Raw genomic sequence first — 19925 nt, forward strand, 5'->3', positions numbered from 1 at the left:
GTCCTTTTGTAATTAGTGTAGTTGTTTGTAGTTAAGATTGCATGGGAAAAGTGATAAGTAAAAGGGAGAGCAAAAAAAGTGATTGATAGGGAAATTTGTATTTACACTCTCATGTATGTATGATTTGATGTCCACATATTATTTAACACAAAATTAACATTTGTGTTATATTAAAACTTTTTATCAAATACAACATATCCTGTAAATATTTTTTGATAAGAATATGTCTCGAGTAATATAATAATGATGAGTGCATATTATGGAGCTCATATTCATGAAAACTGCATTAATATTAACTTACATTATTTATACATAGAACCACCTGATCCAAAGCTTCATGACTTTGGTTGGAACTTTGTCCTAAACTTTAGAACATTGTTAATCTCATAAAACTCACATATGTATTATTTTCTTAACATGGAAATAAGTGACCGGAAAACTTCCTCATTACATGGAATAGTGAGTCCCATATTATGATCGAATCCAAACTCTTCTTCTGCGCGTTGAAGGAGACCTTGGAACTCAGGACAGCTCAAGAATGCAAGAGGAACTACATGTCTGATTCTTTTTTCGCCCACATAAACAACAAAGTGACCTCTTGGTACATCAAGGGGGAGTTGAGGTTCGGTGTCATATACACTACGTTTTCTTCCTAAGCTAGAACATCTTTTCAAAATCTGTTTGATAACAGTAGCTTGCGAGTGTGCTTTTCTTATGGCCATTTAGCTTGTCAAGTTTGTTTATGGGATGAAAATAGAGGGTTTATATCTTCAACCAAACGAATCAAGGAATATATAGAGAAAATGGTAGTAGAGGTTGGAGGTGGTGATGAGAACTTGAGAAGGTTGTGAATAACATTTATGAAGAAAGATAGTAAATATTTTGAAGGCTAGTAATAACAATAAGATGATCAAGAAACAATGTCATGAGGGGGAGGAGTGTGAAAAATGAAGGACAAGCATTCTGGGGGCATGTGTGGTAGAATGTGGGCAACTCAATAGGCTTTGTGTTAGTAAACCTCTTCATATAGTAATAGAATTAAAATTATGTACTCACTACACAACTAATCTACTTTCTTGTTAATTTTACTAGTATATTTTAAACCCTTTTTTTGGATAAGTGAACATATTAAGACTAAACAACACATCTTACAATTAAAACAACTAGAAACACAAGGGTCATAAGAGTTTTGTGCAAAATATTACTATCCATTTTTTCTCATATATAATCATCACTTTAAAATGTGAATTGTTAGTAATGGATGTATATTTTTGTTAGGTATCAACACCACACTTTCCCACATACTCCAACAATGTCAATTCCCAACATTCTGTCACAACTGAAAAATTATAGTAATTACTACTTTGAGATGCTACCTAGATGAAATGCTACTTAACTGACAATGTGACACCACAACAACATATACAATTGTATATACCAATTTTTTTCAACAATGTATTTATTAAAAGTATATTTAAATATATTTTATACAAGTTTAGGAAAACCTATAATTTATTGGTAGTAGAGTAACTATATACATATGAAAGAGTGAGTGGCAGGGGGAGCTGTTAATGTGCTGCCTATATATATTGGTAGTTGTGATGGTTGTGATTGTGAGTTTGCTTAGCTGCTAGGCTTGTGATTCTGAGATTCTAGTGTCTGATGAGATGGTGGAGTTAAATAAGAGAGGCACTTTTTTTACAGTGAATTAGAGGCCATGTGCATATCTATTAAATACTGATTCTTGAGTAGCACTGGTTTGACTCCATATGCACCTTTAAACTGATTTTCCTACTGCACTCTTACATATTCATACTTCCAAGACAAACACAAACAGGCAGATACACTTAAATCTATCTAGATATTCATGGATTTTGGTCCATATATGCATGATGCATCAACATCTTAGCTACTTGGCATTTGCGGTTTTGCATTAGGACTAGATGGAAATAGTTACTATATGTAGTTCAAAGCTAAGTTATTAGATGAAGACATTTTTTGTGTTTTGATCTGTTTAATAGAAACGAAACATTTTTATTTTATTTTAAAGTTATAATCTTACTAAGAAGGGGCTTCAAAGGAGCATCACATTGTACTAGAAACATGTAAATGCATGTTCTGAGGCCCGGTTACTAATTTACAAGGGTCTGGCGTTGGAATACTGGTTTACAAGTGCTCAGATACGATAGTGTTTTACATTCTGAGAGAGAAAAGGTTTCGAAACTTTAAGAAAATGACGAGGGAAAACAACTCACTCTTCGATAAAAGACATTTAAGCAACTGCACTAGTTAAGAGTTAAGATATAAGCAGCTTGATCTGCTTAATTTTTACTATACAACACTTGCAACTTGCAGATCTCCAACTTCTGGAACTCTCGTATAATGATTTGTATGTAGTAAGAATCAGTATACATGCCATATCACATTGTACTGAACAACACAGTAATTATTGTATGACAAGCACATGATACTGAATGTGTATTCATATCAGATGCAAAACTTGTTGTTATTGAAAAAATTTAGAGGATGCAGCGGAATTAATAATAGCTAATTAGCCTTTCTAAACAAGAACAGTAAGCAACTGGTTCAGTTCTTTGACAATATACTTCTCTTGTATTAATATTTCATATGACATAAGAAACCATGCAATTCTCTATGATGTCATCAGGAGGAACAATTGTAAACCACATATCAGCTTGTTAAAAATATTCTGATCAAGTGTGTCGTTTTTGTTCTAGGTGGGATAGTTCGATTATACCAGAGGCGAGTCCAGGTTAATCATGATGACAGTTCCGTGACTTATAAGTTAAAAATGCATTAAGCACTAAATGATCATACCATTCTGAAATCCAGAAGTACTTAAATAGACTACTTTGTTGTCCATTTCAAGTCTCACTGCTCCAAGAATCCAGTAATAACATAAACAAGCTGTGACTAACATCGATCCTAAAATTCCATGCTCCAGATGACATTCCATTGCAACTTGATTATCTACAACAAAGTTGGTTCTACCTCAACTTGTTATGTTATTACTTGCACATCAATTCCATCTGCATTATGGCATGTAATCAGCTGTTTTTGTTGACGTGACAATAAATTTGAAATCCCACAGTTCAATGCCTAGAAGAATATTATCAAAAAAATAAAATACCAAACTTGAGCAAGTCCCTTCGTGCATCAATTTCTTTCCGCATATGATGCCTAGCATACATTTTCGTGAACAGAACTAAAATTTCCAACATTCTGATGGCTAAACCAGAGCTACTAATGAGCAACCGCGAGTTCATTGAACAGTAAAGAGTGCGGCTTCATCTGGTCTGATATCTTACCATACCAAAAAAACTTGCCTAGACTTCTCTACTTAGTCCACAGATTCCATACATTAAAACTACAGCAAATAAGTAGGCACGTTTCTTGGTGTTTTGAATTGTAATATTGATCTTGGGCATAAAAATTGTCGCTGCAGAAGATAGGTCTTTTCTTAAAGAGTGTGCAGGAATTTTTTTTTTTGCAGAAAGATTTTTAATGTTGGAGTAATTTTCTTACTGATGAGTAAAAGAATAACATTGCATGAAATTCGCAAGCTGAAGATCATTTAGTCTTTGTTGAATAAATTAAAAGTATTTGTCAAAATTCTAACATTGATGTTTTTTTAGGAATAATATTTAGATGAACGCTAAACGTACCAAATTGGATCAAACAAAATATACAGGAAACGCTCATCGTTAATAATTTGGTTGCTCAGTTATTTGTTATCTATAGCACAAACAAAATTTTAACAACTGCATCAAACTAGCAGCATATTGGATTTTGATTGATTTAGATCAAGTTAAATATGAATGATTACAAAAATGTTACATGCAAGAAAACTGCTGAAAATTTCAACAGAATTTTTCTTACAGAAAAGAAACTAGCGCAGCCAACCCTAGTTAATACTTTAGGGCAAAAAATAAATGAAAAAATGTGTGATTTTCACTTCTGTACATGTTGGAGTCAGTAGAAAAGCTGAAGCATCAATCCTAACTTATAATCCCCCTAGGCGAGATGTGAGATCAAGAAAAATATCCTCTCTGCATGGTATTGTAAGTCCGCCATTTGGATGATGAAAGCCATATTCTTCCTCTGCTTGACTCAACAAGTTCTGAAAAGAAGATTTATTTAAGAATGATAATGGGATCACGAATCGCTTCTTTTCTTGTTCTCCAACATAGACTGCAAAATAACCCTTTGGTACATCTGACATTGTAGAACCTGTGTGCCTGGCACTGAAGGAAGATCGTCGAAGAATTTGTTTAGCTTGATTAATAAGAGGCATACGAATAGCCATGGCTGTCAAGAATGAATGAAAAATAATAATTTCTTGATGACTTGATAATTGAAGAACCTTAGATAGTTGAGCTTAATTGTTTTGATGAGTATCTGAAGAATTGCAAGTGTATATATAGATGCAGTTTGTAAGTGGAATATATCTCGACAAGAACATGAGTGGTGCAGGTACCTTACGTGGGGTTAGTGATAAACAATAGTTCATGGACTGCACATGGCTCTGTTTTGCAACTCAGCATCAAGAAGATAACATGGGGATTTATAGCCATTAGACTGAAATGAAAAAGCAGATGTAAATAAAAATACTGTTGGATCTCTATATTCAAAATCCGTATCTGTATTCTGTGGTTGATTTGCTGCTTATTAAGACTGTTCAGGAACATGTTTCAGACATATAAGATATGAAAATATACGACGTAGACATCTATTTATGTAATTACTGGGGCAATATGCATCCAACTGCTAATGTGGAGAGGGTATTGAAACAGTCAATTTAAGAAGATACATTGGAATTTTGTTACACATGGTTCTGCCTCCTAAAAACAACATAAGAAATTATGTAGGGCTTCTGATGAGTTGGTCATCAAAGGCGGTTACATATATAATTCTAACAACTGGTAATCAACTTGGTTATATTCGCGTTGATAGCTGAATATTTTTAGTTCATTTTGCAACAGTGGCAAGTCTTGACACAGCAATTCTTGTTTCTCTTATCTTATGGTACTGCTAAAGTACTCTCTTTGCTGAAAAAGAAGATCATCTACTTGTTGCTGCAGGCAAAACTTATTAACTCACAAAGTTAGAGTGTCTGCAACACTGAAAATTCTTGTGCGGTAAGTGTGACTTATTGTGGAAAAATTCGTCAGTGTGACTTGCAGTTTAAGTTCCTTCAAATCGTAATATTAGACTTTGTAAATGCTTAGACATTTGAAACAAAGTTCATTGTAATTATGTAAAAGTTATCATATAGAAATCTGAAAATCTCTGCTGCAGTAGCCATTTTGATCTCGGGAATGAAAATTCTTGCTGCAGAATAAAAGGCCTTCTTTAGTGCAAGGATTTTCGTATTTGCACAGAGATTTTCATGTGGGGATGATCGTTTTACTGATGTGTAAAAGAATCGACATTGCTTGAAATTCACAAGTAAAATATATTTTACGACTTGTTGGAAAATTTGAAGTTTTGTAAAAATCCTAACATTTGGTTGCTCAGTTCTTTGTTACCTCTACTCTATATCACTAATGAACTTTTTAATAACTGCGTAAAACTATATTTTCCAGATTTCACATCTCTGCAAATGGGAATTTCTTATAGATTTTGCTGAATGTTTCAACTGGAAAAATTCTTACAGGGAAACCCTAGTTATTACTTCAGGCAAAAATTTCAACAAAAAATTTCTTATAGATCAAGTTGCTGAAAATTTTACCAAAAAAATTTCTTATACAAAAGAAAGTACAGCCAACCCTAGTCATTACTTTAGGGTAATAAAACAATGAAAAAATGTCTACAAAAATGTGTGATGATCAATTCTGTACATGTTGGAGTCAGTAGAAACTAGAAAAGGCCAGACTCATAATTCCCCCAAGCGAGACGTCAGATCAAGAAAAATATCCTCTCTGCATGGTATTGTAAGTCCACCATTTGGATGATGAAAGCCATATTCTTCCTCTGCTTGACTCAACAAGTTCTGAAAAGAAGATTTATTTAAGAATGATAAAGGGATCACGAATCGCTTCTTTTCTTGTTCTCCAACATAGACTGCAAAATAACCCTTTGGTACATCTGACATTGTAGAACTTGTGTGCCTGGCAGTTAAGGAAGATCTTCGAAGAATTTGTTTAGCTTGGTTAATAAGAGGCATACGGATAGCCATAGATCTGAAGAATGAATATGAAATAATGATCTCTTGAGGACTTGATAATTGAAGAAATCTCAGATAGTTGAGCTTAGTAGTTTTGATGAGTATCAGATGAATTGCAAGTGTATATATAGATGCACTTTGTAAGTGGATTACATTTCGACAAGAACATGAGCGGTGCAAGTACCTTACTTGTGTGGTTAGTAGACAATAAATGCATTGGCATTTAGGCACACATGGTTCTGCCTCCTAACGACAACATAAGAAACAACAGAATAACAACACATTGGCACTTAGGCACACTATGTAGGGCTTCTTATGAGTTGGTCATCAAAGTCTGTTACATATTTCTAACACTGGCAATCAACTTGGCTGTATTTGCAGTTTTGCAATGATAGCTGGATGTTTCTATATCTACTTGGCTATATGAAAGGTTTTACTTTTCTGGCTCTTCTATCACTTTTAACACCATCCTCTCGAACTCTTTAGCATCGAAAAAGCAGGACTGAAAAATGGGAAAAATATAATGAAGAAGCGAGGAATTGAATCTCGAACCTTGTTTCATCAAGAAACGACATTTTCGCTAGGGCTGTAATTCGAGTCGGGCGGCTCGCGAGCTTGCCCGGCTCGAACTCGTTTAAGTGGGCTCGACTCGGCTCGTTTAGTTAAACGAGCCGAGTTCGGACAGAAGTTGCGACTCGTTTAATTACCCGAGCCGGCTCGACTCGACTCGTGAAATTAAACGAGCCGAGTTCGGGTGGAGTTTTTGGCTCGATTAAGTGTATAATTAAACGAGCCGGCTCGCCCGACTCGTTAATACCGGCTCGTTTGAGCCGGTTCGACTCGACTCGTGAAATTAAACGAGTCGAGTTCGGGTAATGGTTTAGGGTTTAGGCTCGAGTCGAGTTCGAATTATGCCCGGCTCGAAACTCGGCTCGCTCGGCTCGAATTACAGCCCTAATTTTCGCCATCACCAAGGATATAATAAAATGCATTTTGCTCTACCAATTCAGCTACTTCCCCAATAATTTTTAATTACTTTTCTGGCACTTCTATCACTTTTAACACCATCATCTCGAACTCTTTAATATCGAACAAGTAGGAATGAAAAATGGGAAAAATTGAACCTCGAACCTTGTTTCATCGAGAAACTACATTTTCACTAAGGATATATAAATGCATTTTGCTCTACCAATTGAGTTATTTCCCCAATAATTTCCTCCTGCCCGAAGAAAGCTGTCAGTTAAAGCTAAAGCTGCAAACAAACAGAACCGAGCCGAGCCGAGCATAATTTTTTTTTAAACTAGCCGAGCCGAGCCGCGCCGAGCCGAGTTTGAAAACTGAGCCGAAACAAAATGTTCACGATCGACTCGTTTATAAACGAGCTGAGCAAAGCCAAGCCGAACACGAGTTTGCTCACGAACAACCGAGCCGAGCCGAACTCGAGCCGAGTTGAGTTGTGCACTAACAGTTCGCATATATTTTTTAATCGACCAGCTTAAGGTATAGTTCGCAAATACTAGTTTCATCTTACAATTATATACCCACACTCACACCCTAGACTTGATTCTTAATCCATTGGTGTATAATTTTATCAATATATTTCACAAGTCAAGTTTTAAGAATAAAATTAATTTTATTTTAAATTATTTAGACATTCATAACTTTAGAAATCGTACATTACTTTTAAATTGTAGATGTCGATTGTCAAAGATATAGTAATTTCTGATATTTCAGTTAAATTGGTTAAAATTAGACTAGACATATAAAATAAAATAAAGAAAGCAAGCCCCTTTAAGTGGTCGAGAAATATAATTATTAAAAACTATTTTATTTTTTTTCTTAAAAATATTATAATGTTATAATTTATTTTAACAACTCATTATTTTAATTTTTTTGAAATTGTAATTTTGGTCGATTTTATCATAGACTCCTCTAATAAAAGTGTGAGATGAAATTTACAGTTAACTTTAATTAGAAATTATTTGTTAAAATAATCAAGCTCCTGTAATATGTATTAAATTAATTATTTTATTTATTATTAAAACATGTATTAAATTTTAATTAAATTAATCATTTTACTTTAAAATAAGTATTAAATTTTAATTAAAAAATTTAAAATCTTTATACAAGTGAATAGTAAATATTTATTATTTGTTATATATAAAAATTTCATACGAGCCAAGTCGAGTTACCGAGTTCGAGCCGACTCCGAGCTGAACGAGTCGAGTCCGAGCCGAACATACAAATAACTCGGCTCAACTCATTTAATTAATTTATCAGATTGCAAATTGTTTCTGGAGAGTAATTGTAGCTCTAATTTTCTATAAATCCTTCTATCAAAGATAGTATACATCATGGGATTACTTTGCTGAACTTAAAAGTAGAAATTTACCAAAATGCCACTTTGCTGTTTATGTCGGAAAAACTGAAAGGAAGAGATTCATTGTTCCATTATCATATTTAAAACATCGTTCATTCCAAAAGTTGTTAAGGCGGGCTGATGAAGAGTTTGGCTATGATCATCCTATAGGATGTCTTACAATCCCGTGCAACGTGGAAACGTTCATTAGTGTGACTTTCAATTTAGGTTCCTCGAAATAGTGAAACACTTTAAATGCTTAGACTGTTAGACATTTGAAAAATAGTTTATTGTATGTAAAAATTACATAAAAGTTATCACACCATTCACCGAAGAAATCTAGTATTCAACCATTCATAACTCTTCTGCACTAGTCAAATTCATATGACAATATCTGTGGACAAGAATGTTCCACTGATTCATAAGCCGTAGGTATCATACATACTTAAGGCTAATGCAGATTATGTACGTTGCTGCTATGCCATCTTGCCTGCCATATCACTATTCTCTCAACAACGACCTCTAGGACCACATTCTCATAATTGTCTCTTTTATCCTTCTTGTTAGCTTAAGTACTCTGATAGTATATGGACATGGTTGTTTTTCTCTATTCCTAGTTTGTTGCTTGCTATATGTAAAGGAAGCTGTATGGATTCAAAGGTATTATTGAATGATTATCATTTTGACATTTGTGGTTGTTTCTCATTTTCAGATTTGTATATTGCCCTATTAGTCTTTATGGTATCAGAGCCGTTACATATGCTTATTTGGTTTTGTTTTTAAATTCAACTAATCTGTATCATACTCTTTCATCATCTCTCAATCTGTTTTTATTTCAGATCTAAGAAAGCTTGAGTGTCTGTTTACCCAAAATGGCGAATGGCACGAGATTCACTATTGATTTATCCCTCAGATGGTCCTTTGTCTGTAATTATTAAGTTGCCAACAGGGGCCAGTGCAAAGATTACTCATATTGGCAACTTAATATTGAAAAGTGGTCTTGTCTTGAAAAAGGTTCTTTATGTGCCTCAGTTTCAACATAATTTAATGTCTATTCATAGGCTGTCTAAGGACAACTGTGTGGTCCATTTTCACCCAGAAGGATGCTCCATTATTGATGCAGCAACAAAGCGAACACGGGCAAATGGTGCATTTCGAAATGGATTGTATTATCTCAAGGATGAGCTTGTTGTGATCACTGCTAACTCTGTCTCGAAGAAGCCAATATCAGACTATGCATTGTGGCACACACGATTGGGACATGCTTCCATCACCAAATTGAGGTATATACCTTTTCTTAGACACCATCCCTTGCCAGTTGATAAAATATGTGTCACTTGTCTAATGTCTAAGTTTGCTAAACTCTCATTTGACTTGAGTAATTCACATGCTTCTGATAAGTTTCAACTGATACATGTTGACACGTGGGGGCCTTATAGAGTGGCTACAAGAGGAAAATATAAACATTTTCTCACCATAGTTGATGATTACTCTAGAGTTACTTGGGTATATCTCCTACATCAGAAATCAGATTATCTTGCCACCATGAAATCCTTTTGCAACTATGTTGGTGTGCACTTCAAACGGAATGTACAAACCATATGGTTTGATAATGTAGCAAAGTTTGGTAATGTCAACTGTCGACAGTTCTATGCAGACAATGGAATAATACACCAAACCTCATGTGTCAATCAACCATAGCAAAATGCTCGTGTGGAACGACGTCATAGATATGTGCTTGAAGTTGCTAGATGCCTTCGTTTTCAAGCTGGTCTGCCATTGGAACACTGGGGTGAGTGTGTCCTTGCTGCTGTTTATTTGATTAATCGACTTCCAACACCAGTTTTGGAGAATAAAACACCATAAGAGACCTTGTTTGACGAACCACCGGATTATGTTCGTGTAAAAGCCTATGGGTGCCTTTTCTTTGCTGCGAACCCATCTCAAAATGGTGATAAATTCGGCCCAAGGGGAGTCCCGTGTGTCTTTGTTGGATACCCGTTTAATCAAAAGGGCTATACTCTGTTGGATTTGACAACCAAGAAGACATTTGTCTCTCGTGACGTGATCTTTCATGAGTCGATTTTTCCTCTCAATAGTGCAAGTTCAGATTCTTATATACAACCTACGCCTGTGAAGATGCCTCAGCCTAGTGCCTACTGCCATGATGATATAGTGTTTGAGGATGTGCAGCCAACTGATGAGATAAAAAACAATGATTCATACACATCACCACCCGAATAGGAGATCCTCTCGAGTCTTTCATAAGCCTGCTTGGTTGGGAGATTATGTGAACAGTGTGCACACAACTGCAAATGCTGTAAGCGTTGTTGACATGGTGATAAATGATCATTTCCAGTGTTTCTCAGCAAACTTGACAATTAACAATGATCCTACCAGTTTTAAACAAGCTGTGCAAAGCGAGAATTGGAGAGAACCATGAATAGTGAGTTAACAGCCTTGGAAGAGAACAACACTTGGAAAATTACTAAACTTCCCCCAGGCAGGAAAGCCATTGGATGCAAGTGGCTCTTCAAAACTAAGTACAATCCTGATGGAACGATTGAAAGATACAAATCAAGGCTCGTGGTTCTGGGATGCAAACTGATTTGTGGCATTGATTATGCAGAAACATTCGCACACCAGTGGCGAAATTAATAACAGTTCGTGCTCTCTTAGCTATGGCTGCAATACAAGGCTGGGCAACAGTGCAAATGGACGTGTCTAACGCATTCCTGAACGGAGATCTTAATGAAATTTTCTATATGAAATTTCCCTAAGGGTACAGTGGCATGGGATCGCGAATTATTGCTGAGTCTGTCCATGCTGCAAATTGGTCAACTGGCGAATAGGTGTGTCAACTGGCGAATGGGTGAGTGAGACAAGTGGCACGCCACTCACAAATCCTCATCCTTATCAAAGACTCGTTGGAAAACTTATATACTTGACAGTGACACGTCCAGATATTGTGTTTGCTGTGCACATCTTGAGCCAACCATCTTCAGGCAACAATGAAATTACTTCGATATTTGGGAGACAATCCGTCTCAAGGTGTTCTCTTATCATCTGCATCTCGCCCCTCAATACAAGCATACTCAGACAGTGATTGGGCGGATTGTCCGGTAACTCGTCGATCAACATCTGGTTTTTGTTTGCTTTTGGATGACTCAGGGCAATCCCACCTTTGGGGAATCCCTCCTTTGAAGTGAAAGATGCAAAAGATCATCAGAAAGGATACAACCCCTTTCTCTTTATGATATTCCAGCCTTGGCAAACAAAGAAACAACAAGTTATAGCTCGTTCGGTATCGCTCCATGGCACTTACAGCATGTGAAAAAACGTGGTTATCTACTCTCCTGAAAGACATGGGCCTCTTCTCCTTACCACCTGCAGTTCTGCATTGTGATAACATGGCAGCACTCACTATTACAGCCAACCCAGTGATGCATGCTAGAAACAAACACATTGAAGTGGATTGTCACTTCATACGCGACAAAGTAAAGGCTGGCGATATTAAAACTTCTCATGTGCCTTCTGGGTCTCAACATGCAGACATACTAACAAAGCCACTCTCAGTGACCTCTACCCCTGCGTCTCCAGCTTAGCCTGAAGGGGAGTAATGGAGATTATGTACGTTGCTGCTGTGCCACCTTGCATGCCACATCACTATTCTCTCAAAAACCACCTCTAGGACCACATTCTCGTAATTGTCTCTTTTATCCTTCTTGTTAGCTTAAGTACTCTGATAGTATAAGGACATGGTTGTCTTTCTCTATTCCTAATTTGTTGGTTGCTATATGTAAAGGAAGATGTATGGATTAAAGGCATTATTGAATGATCATAATTTTGACGTTAAGGCATGTATTAAAAAATGAAGCCCAAACATAAAAATTAAGGCATGAATAAAAAGATGATGCCAGATATTAAATTTGCTATCTGATCCTCAATTATCTGACACAATCTAATTAAAATGAAATTAAATTGAAAGGTTGGAGATTATTTTGGTAATTTCCGCAAAAAAATTTAAGTTATTTAAAAATCCTATCATTGACTTCTATACGGATAAAACGATGAATGCTAAAGTACAAAATTGGATATAACATTAATTTAAAAATACAGTAAATGTCTTCCAGTAAAGAAATGTCTGCAAATTGGACTTTCTTATAGATCAAGTTGCTGAAAATTTAAACAAAAAACTTTATTACTTTAAGGCAAAAAAGCAAAGAAAAAATGTCTACAAAAATGTACGATGATCAATTCTGTACATGTTGCAGTCAGTAAAAAGGCTGAAGCATCAATCCTGCCTCATAATCCCCCTAAACGAGAAGTGAGATCAAGGAATATATCCTCTCTGCATGGTATTGTAAGTCCACCATTTGGATGATGAAAACCATATTCTTCCTCTGCTTGACTCAACAAGTTCTGAAAAGAAGATTTATTTAAGAATGATAATGGGATCACGAATCGCTTCTTTTCTTGTTCTCCAACATAGACTTCACAATAACCTTTTGGTACATCTGACCCTTTAGAACCTGTGTGCCTGGCACTGAAGGAAGATCGTCGAATAATTTGTTTAGCTTGATTAATAAGAGGCATACGAATAGCCATGGCTGTCAAGAATGAATGAAAATAGGCTTTGTAAATGCTTAGACATTTGAAACAAAGTTCATTGTAATTATGTAAAAGTTATCATATAGAAATCGGAAAATCTCTGCTGCACTAGCCTTTTTGATCTTGGGCATGAAAATTCTTACTGCAGAATAAAAGGCCTTCTTTAGTGCAAGGATTTTCGTATTTGCAGATATATTTTCATTTGGGGATGATCGTTTTACTGATGTGTAAAAGAATCGACATTGCTCGAAATTCGCAAGTAAAAGATATTTTACGACTTGTTGGAAAATTTGAAGTTTTGTCAAACTCCTAACATTTGGTTGCTCAGTTCTTTGTTACCTCTATTCTTTATCACTAATGAACTTTTAACAACTGTGTAAAACTATATTTTCCGGATTTCACATCTCTGCAAATGGGACTTTCTTATAGATTTTGCTGAATGTTTCAACTGGAAAAATTCTTACAGAGAAACCCTAGTTATTACTTTAGGGCAAAAAATTTCAACAAAAATTTTTTTATAGATCAAGTTGCTGAAAATTTTACCAAAAAAATTTCTTATATGAAAGAAAGTAAAGCCAACCCTAGTCATTACTTTAGGGCAATAAAGCAATGAAAAAATGTCTACAAAAATGTGTGATGATCAATTCTGTACATGTTGGAGTCAATAGAAACTAGAAAAGGCCTGACTCATAATCCCCAAGTATCATTGAGCAGTCCACAAGGACCCATAAAACTCAAAACCCTACAACAGAATCTCACTCCATTCAGATCACTACTATACGACTGAATGGAGAAAACTTCCTACGCTGGTCTCAGTCTGTTCGCATGTACATCCGTGGCAGGGGTAAAATTGGTTACTTGACAGGGGATAAGAAAGAGCCTGATGCAAAAGATGCCACCTATTCAACGTGGGATGCAGAGAATTCTATGGTTATGACTTGGCTGGTGAATTCAATGGAGGAGGATATAAGTTCCAACTATATGTGCTACCACACAGCAAAGGAGCTTTGGGATAACGTCAATCAGATGTACTCTGATTTAGAAAATCAGTCTCAAGTGTATGAGCTGACTTTGAAGCTTGGAGAAATCCGCCAAGGTGAGGATAATGTTACTAAGTATTTTAATTCCTTAAAACGTCTTTGGCAAGATTTAGATCTATACAATAATTATGAGTGGAAATCTCCAGAGTATTGTAATCACTATAAGAAAACGGTGGAGGATAATCGTATTTTTAAATTTCTCATTGGTCTTAATGTTGAGTTTGATGAAGGCAGGATAACTGCTAGGAAAGTCGTCGCCTAGTAATGCTTGGAAAAAGGAATCTCATAAGTACAGTTGAGAATTCTGCTCTTGCACTTGGTACTAATATTGGACGAGTTGATTCTAAAAGGACTGATGAGAAGCCTCGTATTTGGTGTGATCATTGCAACAAACCACGTCATACACGTGAAACTTGTTGGAAGATTCATGGAAAACCAACAAATTGGAAGGGTTCTCATGAAGGCCGATTCAACCGTTCTCCCGCTGCACACGAGGCAAAATCTGTTACACTTAATGAAGAGCATGTCACTAATCTTTTAAAGCTGTTAAACTCTAATCCAGGCTTATTAACTGCTCCCAATGCTTCTGTTGCGCAAACAGGTAATGAAATAAAAGCCTTATCTTCTTATTTTCCTCATCATTCTACCCCTTGGATCATTGACTCGGGGGTTTCAAATCACATGACCAGTTCTTCTTACTTATTTCATACTTATAATCCTTGTTCTGGTCATGAAAAATTCGTATCGCAGATGGCTCATATTCTGCAATAGCTGGTAAAGGTTTGATTAATCTATCTAAAACCATTTCCCTTAAATCTGTTCTTCATGTCCCAAAACTTGCATGTAATCTCTTGTCAGTTAGTAAGTTATCCAGAGATTCTAATTGCCGTGTTATATTTTGTGAAACTCACTGTATATTTCAGGAGCAGAGTTCGGGGAAGATGATTGGCAGTGCTAAGTTGATAGATGGTCTCTACTATTTTGAAGATGCCTTCAAGAATAAAGAAGCTCGAGGTTTCAGTAGTATCAATTCTATCCCTAATAAAGATCAGATTATGCTTTGGCATTACCGACTAGGACACCCTAGTTTAAGAGATTTGATTGCTCTAAGTTCTTTTGCGAAAGCTGCATATTATCTAAAAATCATAAAACTCTTTATCCTTCCAGACCCTATCAAGCCTCTAAACCATTCTACTTAATACATAGTGATGTTTGGGGTCCCTCTAGAATTAAAACTTATACCGGTAGGAGGTGGTTTGTCACATTTACTGATGATCATACTCGTTTATGTTGGATTTATTTGATGAGTGAAAAATCTGAAGTTGCAGACTTGTTCACGAATTTTTACTCAATGGTGGAAACCCAATTTCAAACTAAAATTGGAATTCTTCGTACTGATAATGGAACCGAGTATTTTAAAAGAGTTCTTACAAGTTTTTTGAAAGAAAAAGGCATTCAACATCAATCTACTTGTGTTGATATGCCTCAACAAAATGGCATCACAGAGCGAAAAAATAAGCATTTACTTGAAGTTGCACGTGCAATTATGTTTTCTATGCACGTTCCTAAATATCTATGGGGAGAAGCAATTTTAACTGCATCTTACTTAATTAATCGTATGCCTACACGTGTTTTAAACTATGTTACTCCTCTTGAACATTTCAAAAAGTATTTTCCCGAGTCACGTATTTTGTCAGGCATTCCTCTTAAAACATTCGGGTGCACTGTCTATGTTTACTTATCCAATAAAGAAAGGTCAAAACTTGATCCTAGGGCTGAAAAATGTGTTTTTATTGGTTATGCCCCAAATAAAAGAGGATATAAGTGCTTTAACCGAAAATCGAGAAAAACCACAATATCTATGGATGTCATTTTTCTCGAACATCAACCGTTTTTTAAAAAGGGTTTACTTCAGGGAGAGGAACAAGAGCAAACAAAAGAAATTTTTTGGGATATGATGCCCACTCCTTTACCTAAAATTGTGGATAATGACATATTATCATATAAAGAGGATGTTGTTATGCCTCTCACTACTGGTAAAACTGGAAATCCTTGCATTGATATTCCAAGTATAACTGATTCTTTAACAGGGGGAGAAATACTATCTAAGGTTCCTATGGAACGGAGTACAGAGCTTCTGGTTTATACAAGGAGGAAAAATTATCAAAAAAGTAGAGAACCAGATATCCCTTCTGCACAAGTCCATTCAACAATCCCGGACATTGAATCTGAAAATACAGGTACTTCACATATGCCTTTACCTAGTGTTGTTAACAGTCCAGCTAGCCTTTCTCCAACTTCTAATAATTTGTCTGATCCAAATATTGCTTCTGATGATCATAATATTCCTATAGCAATCAGGAAAGGAAAGCGTTCATGTACTAATCATCCTTTGTCCAAATATATGTCCTACGGTAAACTCTCAAAAAAACATAGTTCTTTTACATCAAAAATTTCTAATCTGTTTGTGCCCAGAAACATTCAGGAAGCACTTAATGATCCAAATTGTAGACCGGCAGTGATGGAAGAAATGAATGCTCTAAGAAAAAGTGGGACTTGGGAAATTGTTGATCCACCTAAAGATCATAAAATATTTGGATGTAAATGGGTGTTTACGGTAAAATGTAAAGCAGACGGAAGTATAGAGAGATACAAGGTAAGATTGGTTGCAAAAGGGTTTACTCAAACATATGGAGTAGACTATCAAGAGACTTTTGCTCCGGTCGCTAAAATAAACTCTATCCGAATACTATTGTCTCTAGCAGCTAATTTCAATTGGCCTTTACATCAGTTAGACGTCAAGAACACCTTTCTTAAAGGAGAATTAGAAGAAAAGGTGTTCATGCGGTTACCTCCTGGATTTGAACAGGTATTGGGTCATGATAAGGTATTAAGATTAAAAAAGTCCTTGTATGGCCTTAAACAATCGTGTACATGGTTTAAGCGCTTTACTAAGGTCGTAAAGGGCTATGGTTACTTTCAAAGCCAAGCTGACCATACACTGTTCTATAAACGGTCTAGGGATGGTAAAATTTCTATTTTAATTGTTTATGTGGATGACATAATTATAACAGGTGATGATCTTGAAGGAATAACATGTTTAAAGAAACGATTATCACAAGACTTTGAGATAAAGGACCTAGGAGAGCTAAAATATTTCCTTGGCATGAAGTTTGCAAGGTCGAGGGAAGGCATCTTTGTCAATCAAAGAAAATACATTCTTGATTTACTCAAGGAGACAGGACTACTAGGTTGCAAAGCTGCTGAGACTCCAGTTGAAACTAATATAAAACTTACACCTGCTAAGCCTGAATATGTAATCAACAGAGAACAATATCAGCGTCTTGTAGGCAGGCTTATCTATCTATCACATACTCGTCCTGATATAGCTTTTGCTGTGAGTATGGTGAGTCAATTTATGCACTCACCTGGACAAGAACACTTCACCGCAGCCTACCGAATATTAAGATACTTGAAGGGAACGCCTGGAAAAGGTCTTATGTTTAAAAGGCGTGGTAATTTACAGATTGAGGTATACACTGATGCTGATTGGGCAGGAAGTGCCGATGCACGGTCAACATCAGGGTACTGCACCTTTATTGGAGGAAATCTTGTCACCTGGAGAAGCAAAAAACAAAGTGTTGTAGCTCGAAGTAGTGCCGAGGCTGAATTAAGATCTCTTGCAAATGGAATTTGTGAAGCAATATGGATAAAAAGGTTACTGTATGAGTTGAGAATTTCCATTTCAATTCCTATAAAAATCTACTGTGATAATAAAGCTGCCATTTCGATTGCTCATAATCCAGTTCTACTATTCATCTCATCTCATCTCATTCAACTATTCTGTTTTTTAATCCTCGTCACGACTCATCTCATCTCTTACTCATTCAATTTATCAGATTGCAAATTGTTTCTGGCGAGTAATTGCAGCTCTAATTTTCTATACATCTTTCTGCATAAGTATATATCACGGGACTCCACTTTGCTGAACTTAAAAGTAGAAATGTACCAAAAGGCCACTTTGCTGTTTATGTCGGAGAAACTGAAAGGAAGAGATTCATAGTCCCATTATCATATTTAAAGCATCGTTCATTCCAAAAGTTGTTAAGGCGGGCTGAAGAAGAGTTTGGCTATGATCATCCTATGGGATGTCTTACAATCCCGTGCAATGTGGAAACATTCATTAGTGTGACTTTCAATTTAGGTTCCTCGAAATAGTGAAACACTTTAAATGCTTAGACTGTTAGACAAAATTCTACCATTGACTTCTATACAGATAAAATGATGACTGCTAAAGTACCAAATTGGATATAACATTTATTTAAAAATACAGTAAATGTCTTCCAGTAAAGAAATGTCTGCAAAATTGGACTTTCTTATAGATCAAGTTGCTGAAAATTTCAACAAAAAAATTTCTTACAGAAAAGAGAGTACAGCCAACCCTAGTTATTACTTTAAGGCAAAAAATCAAAGAAAAAATGTCTACAAAAATGTATGATGATCAATTCTGTACATGTTGCAGTCAGTAAAAAGGCTGAAGCATCAATCCTGCCTCATAATCCCCGTAAACGAGAAGTGAGATCAAGGAATATATCCTCTCTGCATGGTATTGTAAGTCCACCATTTGGATGATTAAAACCATATTCTTCCTCGCTTGACTTAACAAGTTCTGAAAAGAAGATATGTTTAAGAATGATAATGGAATCACGAATCGCTTTTTCTCTTGTTCTCCAACATAGACTGCACAATAACCTTTTGGTACATCTGACCCTTTAGAACCTGTGTGCCTGGCACTGAAGGAAGATCGTCGAAGAATTTGTTTAGCTTGATTAATAAGAGGCATACGAATAGCCATGGCTGTCAAGAATGAATGAAAAATAATAATTTCTTGATGACTTGATAATTGAAGAACCTTAGATAGTTGAGCTTAATTGTTTTGATGAGTATCTGAAGAATTGCAAGTGTATATATAGATGCAGTTTGTAAGTGGAATATATCTCGACAAGAACATGAGTGGTGCAGGTACCTTACGTGGGGTTAGTGATAAACAATAGTTCATGGACTGCACATGGCTCTGTTTTGCAACTCAGCATCAAGAAGATAACATGGGGATTTATAGCCATTAGTCTGAAATGAAAAAACAGTTGTAAATAAAAATACTACTCAGTTGGATCTCTATATTCAAAATCAGTATCTTACATCTGTGGTTGATTAGCTGCTTATTAAGACTGTTCAGGAACATGTTTCAGACATATAAGATATGAAAATATACGATGTAGACATCTATTTATGTAATTATTGTGGCAATATATATTGAACTGCTAATGTGGAGAATGAAACCGTCAATTTAGGAAGATACATTGGAATTTTGTTACACATGGTTCTGCCTCCTAAAAACAACATAAGAAATTATGTAGGGCTTCTGATGAGTTGGTCATCAAAGTCGGTTACATAATTCTAACAACTGGTAATCAACTTGGTTATATTCGCGTTGATAGCTGAATATTTTTAGTTCATTTTGCAACAGTGGCAAGTCTTGACACAGCAATTCTTGTTTCTCTTATCTTATGGTACTGCTAAAGTACTCTCTTTGCTGAAAAAGAAGATCATCTACTTGTTGCTGTAGGCAAAACTTATTAACTCACAAAGTTAGAGTGTCTGCAACACTGAAAATTCTTGTGCGGTAAGTGTGACTTATTGTGGAAAAATTCGTTAGTGTGACTTGCAG

At 35.8% G+C, this 19925-nt stretch overlaps 4 protein-coding genes across 4 annotated transcripts; 1 reads left to right on the top strand and 3 right to left on the bottom strand.

Moving 5' to 3' along the window:
• Window positions 1–327: 327 nt before the first annotated feature.
• On the bottom strand, window positions 328–1034 carry LOC141687087 (protein SMALL AUXIN UP-REGULATED RNA 51-like). The gene has a single exon (XM_074492244.1). The coding sequence runs from the start codon at window positions 720–722 to the stop codon at window positions 405–407; it is 318 nt and encodes a 105-aa protein (XP_074348345.1). The 5' UTR covers window positions 723–1034; the 3' UTR covers window positions 328–404.
• A 2739-nt stretch (window positions 1035–3773) lies between these two features.
• LOC141687137 (auxin-induced protein 6B-like) lies at window positions 3774–4712 on the bottom strand. The gene has a single exon (XM_074492304.1). The coding sequence runs from the start codon at window positions 4325–4327 to the stop codon at window positions 4025–4027; it is 303 nt and encodes a 100-aa protein (XP_074348405.1). The 5' UTR covers window positions 4328–4712; the 3' UTR covers window positions 3774–4024.
• Window positions 4713–5616: 904 nt separating this feature from the next.
• On the bottom strand, window positions 5617–6372 carry LOC141687136 (auxin-induced protein 6B-like). Its single transcript, XM_074492303.1, has one exon. The coding sequence runs from the start codon at window positions 6197–6199 to the stop codon at window positions 5897–5899; it is 303 nt and encodes a 100-aa protein (XP_074348404.1). The 5' UTR covers window positions 6200–6372; the 3' UTR covers window positions 5617–5896.
• A 7610-nt stretch (window positions 6373–13982) lies between these two features.
• On the top strand, window positions 13983–14459 carry LOC141683619 (uncharacterized). Its single transcript, XM_074488352.1, has one exon. It carries the CDS (start codon window positions 13983–13985, stop codon window positions 14457–14459), a length of 477 nt encoding a protein of 158 aa, XP_074344453.1.
• The last annotated feature ends 5466 nt before the right edge of the window (window positions 14460–19925 follow it).

This window comes from Apium graveolens, chromosome 9, assembly GCF_009905375.1.
Source record: "Apium graveolens cultivar Ventura chromosome 9, ASM990537v1, whole genome shotgun sequence".
Taxonomy (NCBI): domain Eukaryota; kingdom Viridiplantae; phylum Streptophyta; class Magnoliopsida; order Apiales; family Apiaceae; genus Apium; species Apium graveolens.

Coding starts and splice junctions, on each gene's coding strand:
- LOC141687087 (XM_074492244.1), bottom strand. CDS start 722: ATGGCCATAAGAAAAGCACACTCGCAAGCTACTGTTATCAAACAGATT.
- LOC141687137 (XM_074492304.1), bottom strand. CDS start 4,327: ATGGCTATTCGTATGCCTCTTATTAATCAAGCTAAACAAATTCTTCGA.
- LOC141687136 (XM_074492303.1), bottom strand. CDS start 6,199: ATGGCTATCCGTATGCCTCTTATTAACCAAGCTAAACAAATTCTTCGA.
- LOC141683619 (XM_074488352.1), top strand. CDS start 13,983: ATGTACATCCGTGGCAGGGGTAAAATTGGTTACTTGACAGGGGATAAG.